This window comes from Adiantum capillus-veneris, chromosome 1 (assembly GCF_014529385.1).
Source record: "Adiantum capillus-veneris isolate H3 chromosome 1, ASM1452938v2, whole genome shotgun sequence".
Taxonomy (NCBI): domain Eukaryota; kingdom Viridiplantae; phylum Streptophyta; class Polypodiopsida; order Polypodiales; family Pteridaceae; genus Adiantum; species Adiantum capillus-veneris.
This window is the reverse complement of record NC_140931.1, coordinates 153,646,420-153,666,617: the sequence shown is the minus strand read 5'-3', so window position 1 is coordinate 153,666,617 and position 20,198 is coordinate 153,646,420. Positions and strand designations below refer to the sequence as shown.

The following is a 20,198-nucleotide window of genomic DNA, read 5'->3' as shown; positions in this document are numbered from 1 at the left end:
TTGGGATTGTCCTCGCCTTATATACATGCAATTAAACTTCTTCAAGGAAGTTCACCACCTGATAAACCTCCTTATAGAGTTTCTCAAGCTCAACAAGAGGAGATTATGCGGCAAGTGCATGAGTTAGCTGAGAAGGGCATGGTTAGTCCTACTTCATCTCCATTTTGTTCACTTGTGTTACTAGTGCAAAAGATCATATGTGTGTTGACTATAGAGCACTAAATAGGATCACTATCAAGAAAAGGTTTCCTGTTCCACGAGTACTTTCAAAAACCTTACAGAAAATCTTATCTCTCAACCTGTGCTTACACTATCTGATCTCTCAAAGCCATTTGAGGTCCAATGTGATGCTTGTGGTGATTGCCTTGGAGCTGTTTTGCTCCAAGAAGGGAACACCATAGCCTACGAAAGTCAAAGGCTTGACCCTGTTGAGAAATCTCTAGCCATATATGAAAAGGAACTCGTTGCAGTTGTACATGCCTTAGACTTGTGGAAGCACTATTTATTGGGGACTCCTTTCATTTTGCGGACGGATCACCAGCGCCTTACGTACTTCATGACACAAACCACGCTCTCCGACAAACAAATGAGGTGGACAAATTTCCTTTTAAAATTTCATTTTCATATTGCTCACGTTGCTAGCAAGCATAATCAAGTAGCCGATGCGCTCTCAAGACGGCCGAGAGTAAATGCGGTTTCCATAGCAACTCACAATGATCTATCTTCTATGATAGATGAGTATGCTATTGATCCCGAATTTAGAGATGTGATTTTAGCCCTTGCACTAGGGAAGAAAGAGGTACCATTTACATTACAAGATGGTTATCTTCTCTATGGAAATAGACTATGCGTTTCTAACTCACTACGTGAGAAAGTAATGTATGAATCTCATGTTTCTCATTATGCGGGACATAGAGAGATTCAGTCTACCCTAAAGGGGATAGAAACATATGTCTATTGGCCTGCCATGAAAGCAAACATACAAAGTATGTTTCTAAATGTGTGGTATGCCAAAAGAAGAAGTTTGATAGAGGCAAGCAACCTGAATTGCTTCAACCTTTGCCAATCCCTAATTCACCATGGGAGAGCATATCCATGGATTTTATCTTTGGATTGCCTAAGACTATCCATGAGAATATGGGAATATGGACGATAGTAGACAGGTTCAGCAAACAAGCTCATTTTATACCTGTCAAAAAGACTATCAAAGCCCATCAAATGGAAACCCTCTTCACATCACAAATTTTCAAGTACCATGTCTTGCCAATGTCCATAGTGTCGGATAGAGATCGTAGAATGACCAGTAATTTCAGGAAGGGTCTCTTCGAGAATTTAGGGACAAGGCTAAAATTCTCTTTGGCCTATCACCCTAGAGCAGATTGCCAAAGTGAAATAGATAACCTAACAATTCTTGATCTACTAAAAGCCTACATAATGGAAGTAGATCAAAGATACCAATGGGAGAAGTACTTACCCTTAGTGGAGTATGCCTACAATAATACTGTACGTACCTCCATGGGGAAAGCACCTTTGGAGGTAATTGAGGGAAGATCTAAAAGTCCCCTGCTACTTAAGGTACACGGGAGGATCTTCGCTGCAGATGAGTATAGCCGAGACCTACAAGAATATTTCCAAAAGATTAAGGATGATATCTCTATCTCACAACAAAGGCAAAAGGCTGTTGTTGATAAGCACAGAAGAGCCAAGTCTTTAAAGAAAATGATTGGGTCTTGCTTGAATTTCCCAAGGCTCGATTAAGGCACACGATGGGCAAGAATCCTACGGGACACCAAAAGTACTATTGTAAATTAGCAAAAAGGTACTATGGTCCCTTCTTGATTCTTAGACCAATCAATAAGATGGCCTATCAACTCAAGTTGCCCAGCCATTGGCTCATACACAATGCCTTTCATATGATCCTACTAAAGCCTTACAAAAGAGAGCCACCTCAAGGACCGACTATTGAAGACCCACCGACGATCGAGGACCAAGAAGAGGTGCTGTAGCCTGAGTCCATTCTCCAACATGAAGACAAGGGATTGAGATGCGGTAAGATTATCCGATGGTATCTTATTAAGTTTAAGAACTATCCTTTTGTAGATGCTAGATGGATGCAAGGCATACAATTAAAGGATAAACTAAACCTTGTCAATGCTTACAATGCTTCCCTAGAGTAAGCAAATGTAAAAATGTTTAAAATGAACAAAGTTTTTGTCTTATAAGACTCTCTTTTTCCTTATTGTGTACAAATGTTAAGAAGTATGCATGCTTAGGATCAAGTTTGCAGAGACGACGTCTTCCAAACACCAAGTAGAGCTTGTCACTCTACTATGGAAGATTGATAGGACTAATGCACGGACATGCTTGTGGTAGCTTAGGCTCTCAATCACCAAATGGATTGGTCATCCATTTTGGAACGATGTCGTAGGGTAAAATAGGGATCCTCTACCCGCTAGAAAAAGGACTAATGAATAGGCTTTATCTTCTCTATTCCATAGTCAAGGACGACTATGATTTCAAGAGAGAGGCAATGTCATAATAACTAATATCTAATTCTTCTAAATGATTTTCTCATGTTAAACTGATCATTTGATATGGGGAAGTACCAGGGGAGAAAAAGCTAGAATATTGGTTAGGTTGGCAGATTGATCACAGTAAGGATCCAAAGGAGGTAAAATAGGGATCCAAAGGGGGGGCCATATGCAAAAGAGAAATGTGCATCAATGGGATTCAAAGACCCTAAGGTTCAGCCCATTAAAACTTCCAAAATGCTAAGGTTCCAAAATTCAAAGGTAATGTCCAATGGTCAAGCCTTAGGGTAAATTGGACGCTTGTGGGAAGACTCAAAACTCAAAAGTCTTCCCCATCCCTATCTAGGAGGGGGTGAGACTTATATGTACGGGATGAGTGAGAAACACACACACTCTTGAAAGCTCCCTTTACACAAAGGGCATAGTGGACACATGTCAGCTCCCTAGCCCAGTTGCCCCCAAGGTGCATTCAAATCCTATTGAATGGACATAGAGGTGAACCAATGAGAAGTAGACTTGAGTAAATCTAGTTTAATCCATTTAAAAACACTTGATAAAATAAACAATATAAATTAAGCTCTCGAAAAGACTATTGGAAAGTGAGTATTCAACATCCCAATGGCTTCCCTGATTCCTATTGGCAGAAGACTAAGAGGTCCAATGAGAGTTTAATTGCATTATTTAAATACCTAAAGCTCTCACAAAAGGGGAAAGGGGAACACATGTCACAAGGCTATAAATTATGCTTCTTAATTATCCTTGGCTAAGCTTTGCAGGGTCCAATAGGATTTCAGCATGTGCAAATAGCAAGAGGGTCGGCCAAGAGAGAGAGGGCGACTGATTTTTGCAAGGCATTATCACTTACAAACTCACACAAGCTCATGTGTGAAGTAAAGAAGACTATTTCTCCTTCTCAAGCTTTAATGAAAAGCTCATCATCTACTCCAAGCTTGTGAGAAGGGAGGCCTACACCAACAAATCTTGGCTTTGTGATGCAAATCCAACCAAGAGCCAAGCTCCAATGCATGCTCATCTCCTCTACCATGCTTATTACTAAGCTGTGCTAAGCTATTATGAGTGATTATGTGAGGAGACATACTTCTTTCTCGTAAGAATACTCCTTCTTCCTCTCGATCTACTCTCATACCTTGCTAGCTCTCACCATCTTCGAAGGTGTGTGAGGTCTTGGGTCTGAGACCGTGAGGGAATTGATGTTGTGTTTTCAAGTGTAATCTTGGTTCTTGAAGCTTCCATCTTCATTGCACCGGCAAGTTACTGAAGGAACACAAAGTATTGAATTGTAAAATATCTCCCTTGATGGGGGAAACCTATAATACAAAGCCTTTTGGAGGGGAGACCCGGTCAATGTAAATCTGGTCCTTAACTGTTGTCAATAGCTTAATTCTCTCTCTTTTTTCATGCCTATCTAGCTAGGTGTTATGCTTTTGTTGCTCTCTCCATCCAAGCACTCTTGGTATGCTCATTAAGAATTTAGTCTTAATGAAATGCTCACTATGTCTAGGTTATTTTCCACTACACACAAGTTACTAGACCATTAAATGTTACAAGCAATAATAGTATATGTCAAGCACTACTACTTAGTTTTCATTCGATGTATGCCAACACATATAATGTTGGTTTTTCATATTTTATGGAGAGAGTTTTGACCTTTTCAAACAGAACATTGCAGAAAAAAAACAACCAAGCCTAGAGGAGCGAGTCTAAATTAGACAAACAAATCACTTTGCTCAACCTTGCTGGTTGTCGTCCAGTCACATACATGAAGGGATTCTTGAACTACACAAAATTGCGTGCATTCATGGACAAGTATGTGGAAAAATCCATGGAGGATAAGTCTATGGGAATCAAACGAGCAACATGTCATTTTTATTAACACACAAAACTCCTTTTTTCTCATATAAGTACATAGCAATGGACTAACATAATTTACTTGCACATGCCTTACCAAAGAGATCATCATAAATCTAGGCATAGATATTGACGTCTTTGGACCACATGACTATAGAAGATGTAAATATCCTTCTGCGGAGAAAGACAAGCATCAGATCATATATTCTAGAAATGTTGCAGTACGCCTACGATATTGATCCATAGAACTAGTGGACATGTCAAACAACGACGCAAGCGAGATTTTGGCCAACTTCAAGAAAGAGTGCAAATAATACACACCATCTATCTAGCACAAAAAGTCACATGGTAGCACGACAAAGAACTTTACGCATGGGGATTCAAACAGTTTGACCCATATGCCTACATTAACAACCAGGCCTAACTTATAGGTGAGCTCTATTGAGTTAATCAAATTTGCCTGCATATACGCTTTCCTGTAATATTCTCTGCTATTATTTTCGCTTTTTTCCTCTCAAACTTCCATGACTCTTGCTATTCAAAACAGAACAACAAGAACCATGTATTGTTCCTCGACCAAGACAACGCAAGCACCAAGAGGTAGCTAACAACAGATACACATTATATATTCTATCACGTGCATCGAGAATGGACGCAAGTATATAGGCATCACAAAAAACCACAATAGAAGAAAGAGGGAGAACACTCGAAACCCTCCATCAAAGATGCATAATAATGTGCTCTACTTCAAACCTTTTACTGAAAACTTCATTTTTGCACCTTTCGTCTTATTGTTTTTTTTTGCAGAATCCGACAGATACGCCGCTTGGATGCGATGAGACATGTGGTTAGACGACGTAAGTCTAGTCGTAGCTAGATAGCATTAGTTTCCTTTTGCCATAGCATATGTATCATGAGATGACTTTTATATGTCTTTTTAAAAACCATGTATATTTTTTCAATAATGACAATGGTGTTGTAACTATTACGTTTTCAAAGTTTAACAATCAAGTGATTTTGCCTATGATGTGTACAATTGTCATTGATTTACTTTCATCAATTTACTTTTGTCAGTATCTTTATTATGCAAACAATACTATGGATGATGGAGTTAATGGTTATATTTTCTTGTGGGTGACTACTTAGGGTCTATCTATAAGCTTGCACTTTTTTTCAAAGGTGAATCAATTAATGAAACATTCAATATGGTTGATGGGTTCAATGCCCTACCACCAAATTTTTTTCTCTCGGACGTCGCTATGACCATTGCTATATAAGACTCTACAGCGCCGCTATAAACGTCGCTAAAGATGGCCTGTAAACGTCACTATATAGCGACCGTTATAGCAACGCTCATAGTGACGTTCCCGTATCGACGCTGTTAGCGATGGTCTTAGCGACACCGGGGAGTATAAAAACCCAATGTATTTTCGTCGCTAACAGCGTCACAAGTGCACACAACCTCTTGTAGTGGTATATTATATGTAAAGAATGAGGATGCAAGAGAGCTACACAAGACAAGAACAAAGCACACAGAGATGGAAAGCTTCTTCTTCTTCTTTACAGAAAAGAGAGTACAAAATGACTAAGTGCTAAAGCTGAAAAGTAGCACATATGTACATGCGGTCACTAAGTGTGAACTCGCTAGAAGCGTACTAGGCTGGCACTATAAGTGTAGTCCAGCTGTAGAATCACTGGCAGAGATCCTCCGTGTCGGTCACCTAACGCGCCAGTGAGTAAATGCCGTAAGCGGCCAAGACCCGTAGTGGATGCCAGCTCAAGGTGTAGAGCTCGACATCTCAACACTCCCCCTCGAGCTCTGCATGTCGCAGAGTCCAAGCATAGTCCGGAAACGTCGAAGCTTCTCAGCTCCGAGGGCCTTGGTAAAGATATCCGCTATCTGCTTCTCTGTGCTGACGTAGACCAAGTCGATGTCGCCCGCCAACACTCGCTCTCGAACGTAGTGGTAATGGACCTCTATGTGTTTGGTCCTAGCATGGAACACTGGGTTCCTAGCCAACTGCATGTTGCTGAGGTTGTCACAATGAATGACAATCTGCTGGTCCACCTGCACTCCCAAGTCCTCAAGTAATGTGCGTAGCCAAGCTACCTCGCACGCCGCAACTGCTACACCTCTGTACTCGGCCTCTGTGCTCGATAAAGCAACCGTAGGCTGCTTTTTGCTGCTCCAAGTAACAACAGCACTCCCAAAAGAGAACATGAAGCCACTCGTAGATCTCTTATCAACAATGCTACCTGCCTAATCTGCATCTGTATACCCATACAATGCTAATGGTGCATCTGCTACATAGAACAATGCGTAGTCAAGAGTCCCTTGCACGCACCTAAGTGTGCGTCGTACTCCATCCAAATGTGGCTTCCTCGGAAGCTGCATGAACTGACTCTCCAAGCCTACTGTGTAGCTCAAGTCTGGCCTTGTGATAGTCAAGTAGATTAGACTACCCACCATCTTCCTGTACATATTGACATCCTCAACAACATCACCCTTCTCTGCACTCAGCTTTGCATTCACATCCAAGGGAATGGAAATCGGCTTACAATCAGCCATACCATACTTTGACAACATGTCCAAAGCATATTGTCTCTGTGACAGCCATACAGCCTCTGGAGTCCTGATCACTTCAATGCCAAGAAAGTAGCGCAACTCGCCCAAATCTTTCATTTCAAACTCCTGTTTGAGAAGACCCTTCACATGGTTAATCTCCATAGCATTGTCACCAACAATAATAAGGTCATCTACATATATGGTAATGACCACAATCCCCACATCACTCTCACGTACATAGAGTGAATGATCAGCATGAGCTCTCCTAAAACCAATACTGACAAGATACTTGGCAATCCTGTCATACCATGCTCTAGAGCCCTGCTTCAAACCATACAAAGCTTTGAGAAGTCTGCATACATAATCTGGGTAACCTGGATCGACATAACCAGGTGGCTGATCCATATACACTTCCTCTTGCAACTCACCATTCAAGAAGGCATTCTTTACATCCATTTGATGCATAATCCATCCTCTAGATGCAGCCACTGCTATGACAGCTCTCATAGTCGTCATCTTTGCCACTGGAGCAAAGGTCTCCTCATAGTCTATGCCATACGTCTGTGCATAACCCTTTGCGACCAGCCTTGCCTTGTGACGCTCAATGTTACCATCAGCCTTATGCTTGGTTTTATACACCCATTTACAGCCAATAGCTTTCTTGCCACTTGGCAATGGCACCAACTCCCATGTGTCATTTGCTTCCAATGCAGCCATCTCTTCATTCATTGCATCATCCCAATGCACATTTCCAACTGCATCCTCAAAACATGTGGGCTCCACATCCTGTATCACCTTAGCCATGTAGGCTTGGTGATGCGCTAGATACCCATCATAAGTCAATTTCTGAACTGGATTTCTGACTCTATTAGATCTGCGCGGTCCTTGGTCACTCCTTTGCCCTCTAGCATCTTCTTGTACTTTCCTTACACCAGGTGTCCTGACAGCCGGAATTCCAAATTCCTCATCAAGACTTTGTTCAGAACCATGTGAATCCATGTCTACATGTGAAAAACCTGATGATGCATCAACCATAAAGGGAGGTTCATCAACCTTTTCCTTTCCTTTTCGTGATACATTCCCTGTACCTGTTGGTGGAGTAACCTGCGTACGTAGTCTACCATTTAATGGTTTCTCAACAGAGCCACGAGAAGAGGACTCTTGTGGTCCACTCAAAACCTGTGACTGTGGCCTCACATTTTGTACAACCACATCATCTTTTACATCAGCCCCAATAGTGCCATGTGCATTACTGTACCAGCTGCTCATCTCATCAAAGACTACATCTCTGTTCACTCGTAATTCTCGTGTAGTAGGATTGTAGCACCTGTACCCCTTTTGTTCAAGGGAATATCCCACAAGAATACATTTCTCTGCTTTAGGATCCAATTTCCTACGCAACTCATCTGGTACATGCACGTAAGCTATGCAGCCAAACACTTTCAAGTGTGCCAAATCAGGCTTTGTACCTGTAAACTTTTCCTCAGGTGTTACATCATGCACCGCAGCTGTAGGTGTCCTGTTCATAATGTACACAGCTGTATTTACAACTTCAGCCCAGAAATGATGAGGCATGTTCTTCTCATTCATCAATGCACGTGCAACCTCTGCAATGTGCCTGTTTTTCCTTTCTGCGACCCCATTCTGCTGTGGAGTATATCTGCATGTAAACTGCCTGTGTATACCATGCATTCGCAGAAAATCTAAAAAATCATTGGAGAAGTACTCTCCCCCTCCATCTGACCTCAATGTCTTGATTTGCATATCTGTCTCCTTCTCAATCATGACTTTGAAGTCTTGAAAGTGACCAAACACTTCACTTTTGTTACGCATGAAGTAGACCCATACTTTCCTTGTATGGTCATCAATGAAAGAGACATAATACCTGCAACCATGTATACTTGCAGTATCGGTTGGACCCCAAACATCTGTGTGCACCACCTCAAGTGGCCTTTTACATACATTGCGCTCATGTGGAAATGAGCCCTTTGACTGTTTTCCAAACTGGCATGCTGCACACACTTTATGCATACCATCCACCTTGAATTTGGGCAAACCTTTTACAATCTGTTTTGATTGCATGCTGCGCAATCTCTGCTCATTGACATGGCCAATGCGTTTGTGCCAAATGTCAACATCAGCCACAACACCTGTGCCCTGTGCAAATAATGCAGCTTTTACCTCAGGCATGTCTACATTCAGCGTAAATATTCTGCACACATTTGCCCTCTGTGATCAGCTTACAGCCATTCTGGAAATCTTCTACATAACAGCCATTTGTCCAACAGCAACAAGATTCTTTGTAATGTTTGGGACATGAAGTACATCTGCTAAGTACTTTGATTTCCCACTCTTCGTATTTAGAGGTATGTCCCCTACATGAGCAATGGGGTGAGCTGTGTCATCTCTTGTCTGCACATAGCCTGACACATCTGGTTTGCGCATATCTCTAAACCACTCTCCACGAGACGTCATGTGATTAGAGGCACCTGAATCCACATACCAAACATCATCTTGGGTGGAATTCTCTGCAGTCATTGTATTCATTACATGCTGCATAACAAACATGCGCTCGTTTTTGCTGTCATCTGCATCTCTGCTAGTAGATGCATAGTTGCCCTGTTCTCTCTTTCTACTTGCTTTTCCCTTTGGACAGTCACGTGACATGTGACCTCTTTCACCACAAGTCCAACATTCTCTACTATCTGGAGTATGTTGCTGCCTGCTTGATCCTGCACCACGACCTCTTTGACTCCCCCTGCCTTGAGACTGGTTTCCCCTGCCACCTGTATTGTTTTGATTTGATTGGCCTTCCAGAAATTGGCCCCTGCAACCCCTTGGGCCTTGACCACGACCTCTACCTCTACCTCTGTTGGAGTTAGAATAGAAGGCCTGTTCAGAATTATTTCTGCCATGAGAAGAAGATGTGTCAAGGTTCTTCTCCTCAAGAATAAGCATAGAAATCAAATCTTGGAACACGGGGATGTCGTCTCTTGTATTCATGGAAGACCTAAAATGTACATACTCATCTCCTAGACCATCCAAGCATGCACGGACAATGTCATCGTCTTCCACTGAGACTTTAATAGATCCAAGCGCTTAAGGTCGGCGATATCATCTGAGAAAAGGAAATCATTCATCATATAGAAAGTGAAAAGTTTTGGAGTTGTCTCCTCATGAGTAATAGCAAAGGTTTGTCTATTTGTAAGATTAACTAGTCCTGCTTGGTTGGCCTCGGTGAATGCCTACCTAGTGTTAATAGACACACATTGTGAATGTGGCAATAGATGGAACATGGGATAGTATAGGTCAACATACAACATTAGCTAGGGTGCATATCATTCAAATCACAATATATTCAAAATTACTATGGAGAACAAGACGAAGGAGACACTATCATGATTTCAAAGATTTCAGATTTTTCTTGTTTCTTTCAGGTATGTATATTTCGTGCAGTGCAAGGGGCCGTGAGCTTGCAAGATGTTGTTTCATGTGGAGCTTGTGGTATTTATACTTACAAATCAATGATTTCTCTATTATTCTTGCTACATATAATTTTCTACAAGTGACGAAAGGTGCAAAAATGAAGTTTTCAGTAAAAGGTTAGAAGTAGTGCACATTATTACACATCTCTGAAGAAGGGTTTTGAGTGTGCTCCCTCTTTCTTCTATCGTAGTTTTTAGTGACGCCTATAATGTTGAGATGTCGAGCTCTACACCTTGAGCTGGCATCCACTACGGGTCTTGGCCGCTTACGGCATTTACTCACTGGCGCGTTAGGTGACCGACACGGAGGATCTCTGCCAGTGATTCTACAGCTGGACTACACTTATAGTGCCAGCCTACTACGCTTCTAGCGAGTTCACACTTAGTGACCGCATGTACATATGTGCTACTTTTCAGCTTTAGCACTTAGTCATTTTGTACTCTCTTTTCTGTAAAGAAGAAGAAGAAGCTTTCCATCTCTGTGTGCTTTGTTCTTGTCTTGTGTAGCTCTCTTGCATCCTCATTCTTTACATGGTATCAGAGCCTGGTGCAGGCAAGAGAGGCTAAGAGAGCAAGAGCATCACAATCCCTTCGTTCGCAATCCACGACCAGATTAGGGGTTTTTCGCACAAGTTTCTGAACAGGTCTCCAAAGTGCAGTATACAGAGATTTACTGTACAAGTACAGTGGTTGTGAAACGCTTGATTGTGGACACTCGTTGAGTGTAGAAAGCGTTACAGGAACCACGATAGCAGGTTCAGTAGATTTGCAGGTTTTTGCAGATTACAGCTATTTTGTCTTAGTGCTTCAAGATGTCTGACGGTTTCAGTCAGATTGTTACTGAGAAGCTTGAGAAAAATAACTACCCTGCATGGAAGTTCAGAATAACAAATTTCCTAAAAGGAAAAGGTTATTGGGACTATGTAGAAGGAGACAATGAAAAGGAACCAGAGATTCCCGAGGCAAATGCTACAGCAGAACAAAGGAAAGCTTTGAGGGACTGGCAACAAGGCCAGAGCAAAGTGATCTATTGGTTGTCTATGAGCATCACAGATGGCATGATGGGCTATCTACAGGATGCTGAAACCCCCGCCATTGCATGGAGAAACTTAAGCAGAGTGTTCGAGGTGAACACCAAGGCCAGGAAGCTTCAACTACAGTCGGAGCTAAATCAGGTTAAGAGGAACAACCTCTCAATCAATGATTATGCTTTGAAGATCAAGAGTAAAGCTGAAGAAAGATGTGGTTGCAGCAGACCTTGAGCATGGCTCACATTAGTGCATAGCATCTAGGTAGCAATAAAAAGAACAGGGCCTACTAGGGTGATGAAAGCTCGCGTGGTCAAAACTAGTAAAATTAAAGAAGAAGTGGATGAGCTAATTCGACAAAAAAAATCAAGAAGGCAACACGTCAAAGGAGGAGTATAGGATCAGGTGGCGTGCAGCTAAGGCTACGCTTCCCGATTTGCAAGTCTAAGAGCTTAAAAGGACTCAAGAAACGCAGTCATCGTCCAGGACGAGAAAGACTAATAATTGATAACCTTAGTGAAATTATAGGTCAACTTGAAGGTTGCTCGGATCGAGTTTCTTGGTTTTGAAGGAATTGACCTAGTTGCTTCGCGTCAAAGTTCGGGGAAAAATCAATGCTCGAGAAAAACCTAGGTTTAGTGTAGTCCCACCTACAAATTTTGAAATTTACCTCTAAAGTTTTGTATTTGAAGGTGAGAAAACCTACAAAATTTTGAAAAAATTAGTGTAATTACCTTCAAATTTACATCTGTCGTTTCACATATGTAGCACTGGGAAAAATGTGTGAACCTACAATCATGCCGAAAAGAGGTCAAGGGTAAAAAATAAGCTCAAAGGAATTATTCTGAAAACGATTTCTCCAAGAACGCTGCTACGCGTGCTTTTGGCGGAAGTTGGAATACGCGTGCATTTTGACTATAAAAGGGCAAACATTACACGAGTATACAAATGCCGAAGATCAGCCCTAGTACAGTACTCAGGTCAACCCGCTCTACGCACTTCAGCTATGGCGAGCTCTCTTCCTAATTATTCTGTTCAAAGCTTGCTTTCCAACGTTGCCAGCCTCACTGTTGAAGACGTTAACCGCATGCGTGCCTTCCATGCCCAGCGCATGCAACAGGCACGGCGCATGAAGTCGAGGTGTTCGCCCGCCGACCCGAAACCCTACATGCGCCCAGCGTCGAAAACCATAGCAGCTCCTACGACACCACGCTGCATTGCACCGTCTCCACCTGCTCACTGCGCCGCCAAGGCAGTGGCCGTGGCATCACCATATAATCCACCTTATGGCATGGGACCATCAAGATCAGCTTCTCCTTATTATAACCAGATGCTACATCAAACCCTAGCGCAGAACTCCGCCACCGCCGCGGATGCATCTTCGTCGATGTCGCAAAATGATAACATTGTAGGGCCATGTTCTCCTGCCGCTCATTATGCAGGCAATGTAAACCTACCTTTACAGCTACACTTTTACAATAACAGGGTACCATCTGATCCGGTTCCTCAATATAACTGCAATGTACCTTCATCTGCATTAGTACAGTACAACAACCACAGCAATATTAATCTGATGCAACAAACCCATGACCAGCAGGTCAATATTGCTACCTCCACACCCCAACATGAGCATACGCAGGCGATGCCAAGTACCCATCATGATTACTTCCCTGCATCATCTTATTACTGTGCCAGCAAGCAGAGCTCCACCTCTCCGGCATCTGTACTGCCAGCTGCGGTCGAGGCTGGTAACCAAACACCCATTTTCAGTACTGCAGAGACGTCGTCCGTATTGGATGTGGATCTTACAAATGGGCAAAACCCTAGTGCTACTACTCATGATCAGGAGCCAGCTCCACAAGTTTTCACATTGGACATGCTGAATGATTTCCTTTTCTCAGATGATATCGCCGAGCTTAAGCATTTCACCGGCGACATGACAAACATGATATGTGCGACATCCATAGATACTGAAGCACAAGATCATGCTCATGCACCCATTCCAAGCGACGTACAGGCCTACCCTAGTACACAGGCGGCAGAATGTATGCAGGCAATATCCTGCACATCAATATTGGAGGAGGATCCAAATAGTAGTACATTGCCAGAGCCAAAAATCCAAAATGTTGTCTGTACAGTAAACCTGGAATGCGAGATCGACCTCAAGCAGGTCGCGTATCAGGCATTAAATGCAGACTACAATCCCCATCGCTTCCCTGGAGTGATCATGCGCCTGCGCCAGCCCAAGACAACATCTCTCATCTTCAAGACCGGGAAGATGGTCTGTACAGGAGCCAAGAACGAGGACGACGCAGAACTAGCCGCTCGGAGGCATGCCCGCATCTTGCAGAAGCTGGGATATAAGGTAAAATTCAGGAAGTTTTCCATTCAAAACATAGTGGCATCCTGTGATGTGGGGTTTCCCATCGACTTGCTGAGGTTAGCTGAAGGGTAGCATAAGCAGTTGGCGACGTACAAGGCCGACGGCGCATTCCCAGGGCTTGTGTACAAGATGAAGAAGCCGCATGTCAATCTGCTCATGTTTACAACGGGGAAGGTGGTTCTGATAGGAGACAAGAAGAAGGAAGAGGTGAAGAAAGCCCTGAAAAACATTTATCCCGTGCTGTTGCAACACAAGAAGATGAAATGAGCAGCAACATTAATATTATGCAACTTTCTGCAACAATATAATTATGGTTGGCTCCAGAATCCAGATCAAGCGCCTGCCTAATTAAGAGCTGCCTCTGCGCACACCATATTCATCGTAGCAAGTTACGAGGGTGTCCTATACTATATTGAGGGAAGCTGACAATTAATTCACAAGAAGATTTAGAAAATTTCTCATGTAGGAAAGCGGCGTCTTTTTCAGTGTTTTTTCATACAATGCATATATAACATCATGAGCTTCTGTTCAAGAGGCACCACATACCTAGCTAGGTACGATTGGGGGCAGGGGACTAGTCCGCGCGCCCCCTCCCCCCCCCCCCCCTCCGGGGCGGCGGCCGCGCTAGGTATGGAGTGCCATGATGTTGAGGTAAGTCACAATGTGGGAATTATTGTGAGAAACTTCCTGTGCAAAGATGTTGTAATTGTGCGACTAATTAATTCCGGTTTTCATCTATTGACCATGGTTTTGCCAGTAGTGGCATGTGTGTCCACTTCTGGATTTGACTTCGCTCTATACATGCTTCATCCTATTCTATTATTTGCAACTTGCACCATTCAAAGAAACCCTCCCATTCCATTGAGTTTACCGACATAGCCTTGCAACAGTACTAAGGAAGAGTACCTCTACATCTAGCTGCTGGTACTCCATTGAAATCTCAGTATCATATCGCTCACCTTTGAATTCATCCCAGCTTGCTTTTCTAATTGCCTTTCCCAGCTCCCATCGATGGTGTGCACTCTCAAGTGCCGCTGGATCTCAACTGGTTTCATTTGTTCCATAGGTCTTATTTGGTCTTATTCGGTACGACACTTTTGCTTGAACCTCGATCAACTATTGCTTAAGCCATGTTTGTTATATTATTTTCCCTAGGCTCCCTAAGCCCAAATGTTTGATCGCCTCAATGTTTTGTGCAAGTCAGAACTAATTAATTTTCCTCAAAAACTAAGGCCAAACTTAACCTTCGCTTGAGTGCCGCTCTTACTAGTGTCCTCATCATAATGTGCTTTTGCGTACCAAAATGTATCATCTCCTCTTGTCCTCATTTTAAACCTTTCTATGACTCTAATTCTTCTTTGGTTAATAAGGGAACATCCCTCAGGGGCAGGCCTTAAATTTGGAGACCATTTCGGGCATCATTGGTACATATTTGGGTCTATTCACTTATCCGTGAATTGATTTCCCAGCAAGATTCCACAACATCTTAAGTTTTAAAAGTAACATTCAACTAGAGCCGATTCACACACTCTGCATCTCTCCCTCTCCCCCGCTCTTCTCCCACCCCGCCCCGCTCTGCTCGGGTGTGCAGTCTTCCGACCTGTCCAAATACTCGACCCCAATCTCAGAGTGCAGAGAAACAACCACACAATATGATTGTAGTCCCCCTTGCCCGTGGTTGTTGGGCTTCGTCATCGTCTCCGCCTGCTTCCCATTCACCACATGAATGGCGCTCATGTTCAGAACCCTGCAAGACGAGAGAGAGAGAGAGAGAGAGAGAGAGAGAGAGAGAGAGAGAGAGAGCAGTTCTTGCGCCTGCATCAGCCATTGCTCCCACTGGACCTCTGCAGCTGGAGACAGCAAAAACTCTCATCCCCCTCCGCCTTCGTGCTAGGGACAAGGTGTCATTAGACACCCAAGTATAAGGAGTAAGGTGTCATACATACACACACACACACACACACACACACACACACACACACACACATATATATGTGTGTGTGTGTGTGTATTGTTTCCTCCTTTCTCCCTCGTGGCGTCGCTCACAACTGTGGCCTGCCCTGCTTGCCTTGCCTCTCCAGAACAAGATTCAGCCCCAGCGCATCGTCGAGCTGCTCCTCCCCCATTTCCAGGCTACCTTGCTTCTCGAGACAGGATTTTGAAAGATTCGGGTTATTACGTCTTTTTTCGAAATGCGTACGACATACTAGAAATGAAATTTAGCAAAACACAATGTAGGAGCATTGAATAATTTTACATGTATCTTTGTCGAGAGTCGTGTCACTCACAGCTCGCGACGCCCGACTCCCTCCTCTTCTTTCAATCGAGCTCTCGAGTCGAAGTCTCAGCTCGTTCGTCTTACTCTAATCTCAGCAGCTCAATCGTCAGGTCGTTGGTCGACAATCACGCCCTAGCCGAAATCTATCAGCTGTTGGTGCACAGGCTACAGCTATCTCTCACGCACATAGCCTAAGGAGCACAAATTACCTGAGAGTTGGATGCGAAAAACAAAAAGTAGGGTTGAGGAAGAAAGGTAGTGGGCACAAAAAAGAGGAAGTATTTTCTTAACACAAAGATGCGGATTCTCTTGATTGCAACACCAAAAGTCAAGACACATTCATCAATCACGAGGCGCATGTAGGTAGTTTTCAAGGCTGGAAGAATACAGTTTTCCTAACCGAAGAAAATAAGGGAAAACTTGAAATCCTGTCGGTTTCTAGGTCAAAATTTGAAGCTTTTGTCCGTATTTACACTAAAACTTGTGTAAATTTGCCAGTTTTCTTCAAGGCAAGCTCAAATTGTAACCGAGATTTTATGACTATAGCCGGTCAAATACACTATACCCCGGTTGTTTTCTTTTCTTGTTTGCCTTGGTAATATTTAAGTTTTCACTCCTGTGAACTTAGTTAATATTTTAGTTTGCATGCTTGGGATCTGTGTATGAAGCTTCTAACTTAGCCTCTAGAGGGAGAGCCTTGAAGTTTGAACGTATGTCAACTCTGAAGCTTCTAATTTGAAAACTTAAGCATCAAGGGATACTTTTTCTGGATAAAGCCAACCTTTAAGGTTGTTGGTATCTAAAGTTCTCATTGTAAACACACAGAGTGCTTTTTTTTTTTTTCTGAAGTTGCAAATGTTGTGAACCTCCTATAACTAGAACCAATCACATATAGCACCCAAGTCTGGGGTAGGCAAACACTTTGCCCCGTGTTCTATGAGATATGATGCCGCTTCCATTGTCTATTCAAAGAGGGTTTTCGACCACTTTCTAGAGTCATGAGGCAGCGAGTACCAGAGGTGTCTGGGATTGTTTTTACTCGAGCTACATGGTTATAGAGAGAGCTTGTTGAGGACATCATATCAGATCCAGGCTTAGAGGTAGATCACATATTTCTTCACACTAGTCAGTGAACAGCTAGAGGAGAAATCGTCACAGTAGATTTTGGATCCCATCCACACGAGAGGTATGTTGATTGATCAAGCAATTGAGTTAGGAACATCTAGGTGCCCATGACCATGGGTGGCCTCATAGCATTGACAAAGGTTGTAATATAGGATCCGGATCACTCTAGCTTCACATGCGAGATGCCGAGTCAGAGTACTAACCACGAAGGATATTAGTCACTTTCTACAGTGAGTGATGAGGGATCTCCTCTGAGTTCGATCCCCCTACCTTTGTTGATTTGTATCACTCATTGTATCAAATCTCCCCCCCCCCCCCCCATTTCAGCTCTCTGTACTCTTTTTTTTTGTACTCAGACATTGTATTAGATTCACCACTCGTAACTTTTAGGTGTCATAGGTCATTTTGGCCTTTTGAAAACGTTAATATAACATTTTATTTCATTTCATATTTGTGTGTGTGTGAGTGCGTGCATGCGTGTTATTCTATTTTCCTCTTGAATAATAGGTCTCCAAATAGATCTTTCAGGTCTCTTGGGATAGATTTCTACGATTAAAATCCTCTTCTTCTCTCTCCCTCCCCCCCTCCCCCCCCCCCCCAAAACCCAATTTTTTTCTATATGTATGTGTGTGTGTGTGCGTGCACTCACGCATGGATTTCCTTATGTCTTTCTCTAAGGAGTAAGGAGTAGGAGTTACTATCTTTTACTTAGTATGATTATGGGCTTATAGATTTGTTGTGTCTATGTCATGTCATTGTAGGAAATAAAGACTTCGGGGTTTCTAATTTGAAAATTTAAGCATAAAGGATACTTAGCCCCAAAGGGATACTTTTTCTGGATAAAGCGAACCTTTAAGGTTGTTGGCATCTAAAGTTTTTATTGTAAACACTTAGAGTGCATTGTTTTCTGAATTAATTGTATGTTACAACTTGCTAATGTTCTGAACCTCAGACAACTAGAACCAAACATATCTAGCACCCAAGTCTGGGGTATGCAAACACCTTGCCCCGTGTTCTATGAGATATGATGCCGCTTCCATTGTCTACTCAAAGAGCGTTTTGGACCACTTTCTAGAGTCATGAGGCAGCGAGGACCAGAGGTGTTTCGGATTGTTTTTATTGATCAAGCTACATGGATATAGAGAGAGCTTGTTGAGGACATCATATCAGATCCAGGCTTAGAGGTAGATCACATATTTCTTCACACTAGTCAGTGAACAACTAGAGGAGAAACTGTCACAGAAGATTTTGGATCCCATCCACACGAGAAGTATGTTGATTGATCAAGCAATTGAGTTAGGAACATCTAGGTGCCCATGACCATGGGTGGCCTCATAGCATTGACAAAGGTTGTAGTATAGGATCCGGATCACTCTAGTTTCACATGCGAGATGCCCAGTTAGAGTACTAACCACGGAGGATATTAGTCACTTTCTATAGTGAGTGATGAGGGATCTCCTCTGAGTTTGATCCCCTACCTCTGTTGATTTGTATCACTCATTGTATCAGATCCCCCCCGCCCCCCCCATTTCAACTCTCTGTATTCATACATTGTATCAAATTCACCACTTGTAACTTTTTGGTGTCATAGGTCATTTTGGCCGTTTGAAGATGCTAATATAACATTTTATTTCATTTCATTTATGTGTGTGTGTATGTGTGCGTGTTATGTTATTTTCCTCTTGAATAACAGATCTCCAAATAGATCTTTGAGGTCTCTTGGGATAGAATTCTACGATTAAAATCCTCTTCTTCTCCCTCCCCCCCTCCCCCCCCCCCCCCAAATTTTTTTCTATATGTATGTGTGTGTGTGTGTGCGCAAGCGCGCATGGATTTCCTTATGTCTTTCTCTAAGGAGTAGGAGTTACTATCTTTTACTTAGTATGATTATGGGCTTATAGATTTGTTGTGTATATGTCATTGTAGGAAATAAAGACTTCCCGGTTTCTAATTTGAAAATTTAAGCATCGAGGGATACTTAGGCCTCAAGGGATACTTTTTCTAAATAAAGCGAACCTTTAAGGTTGTTGGCATCTAAAGTTTTTATTGTAAACACTAAGAGTGCATTGTTTTCTGAAGTAATTGTATGTTACAACTTGCTAATGTTGTGAACCTCGGACAACTAGAACCAAACACATCTAGCACCCAAGTCTGGGGTATGCAAACACGTTGCCCCGTGTTCTGTGAGATATGATGCCGCTTCCATTGTCTATTCAAAGAGGGTTTTGGACCACTTTCTAGAGTCATGAGGCAGCGAGGACCAGAGGTGTCTCGGATTGTTTTTATTGATCAAGCTACATGGATATAGAGAGAGCTTGTTGAGGACATCATATCAGATCCAGGCTTAGAGGTAGATCACATATTTCTTCACACTAGTTAGTGAACAACTAGAGGAGAAACCGTCACAGAAGATTTTGGATCCCATCCACACGAGAGGTATGTTGATTGATCAAGCAATTGAGTTAGGAACATCTAGGTGCCCATGACCATGGGTGGCCTCATAGCATTGACAAAGGTTGTAGTATAGGATCCGGATCACTCTAGTTTCACATGCGAGATGCCCAGTTAGAGTACTAACCACGGAGGATATTAGTCACTTTCTACAGTGAGTGATGAGGGATCTCCTCTGAGTTTGATCCCCTACCTCTGTTGATTTGTATCACTCATTGTATCAGATCCCCCCCGCCCCCCCCATTTCAGCTCTCTGTATTCATACATTGTATCAAATTCACCACTTGTAACTTTTTGGTGTCATAGGTCATTTTGGCCGTTTGAAGATGCTAATATAACATTTTATTTCATTTCATTTATGTGTGTGTGTATGTGTGCGTGTTATGCTATTTTCCTCTTGAATAACCGGTCTCCAAATAGATCTTTGAGGTCTCTTCGGATAGAATTCTACGATTAAAATCCTCTTCTTCTCCCTCCCCCCC

The 20,198-nt window shown here is 42.6% G+C and overlaps 1 protein-coding gene across 1 annotated transcript; it reads left to right on the top strand.

Moving 5' to 3' along the window:
* Positions 1-12,485: 12,485 nt before the first annotated feature.
* LOC147465834 (uncharacterized) lies at positions 12,486-14,348 on the top strand. The gene is made up of 2 exons (XM_086512561.1): positions 12,486-13,844; positions 13,944-14,348. The coding sequence occupies exons 1-2, from the start codon at positions 12,486-12,488 to the stop codon at positions 14,127-14,129; spliced, it is 1,545 nt and encodes a 514-aa protein (XP_086368687.1). The 3' UTR covers positions 14,130-14,348.
* The last annotated feature ends 5,850 nt before the right edge of the window (positions 14,349-20,198 follow it).

What these genes read in the sequence shown, in the direction of transcription:
- LOC147465834 (XM_086512561.1), top strand. Translation starts at nt 12,486, where the DNA reads ATGGCGAGCTCTCTTCCTAATTATTCTGTTCAAAGCTTGCTTTCCAAC. An exon ending in TGCAGAAGCTGGGATATAAG is followed by an intron (nt 13,845 to 13,943) that starts GTAAAATTCAGG and finishes TAGCATAAGCAG; the next exon opens with TTGGCGACGTACAAGGCCGA.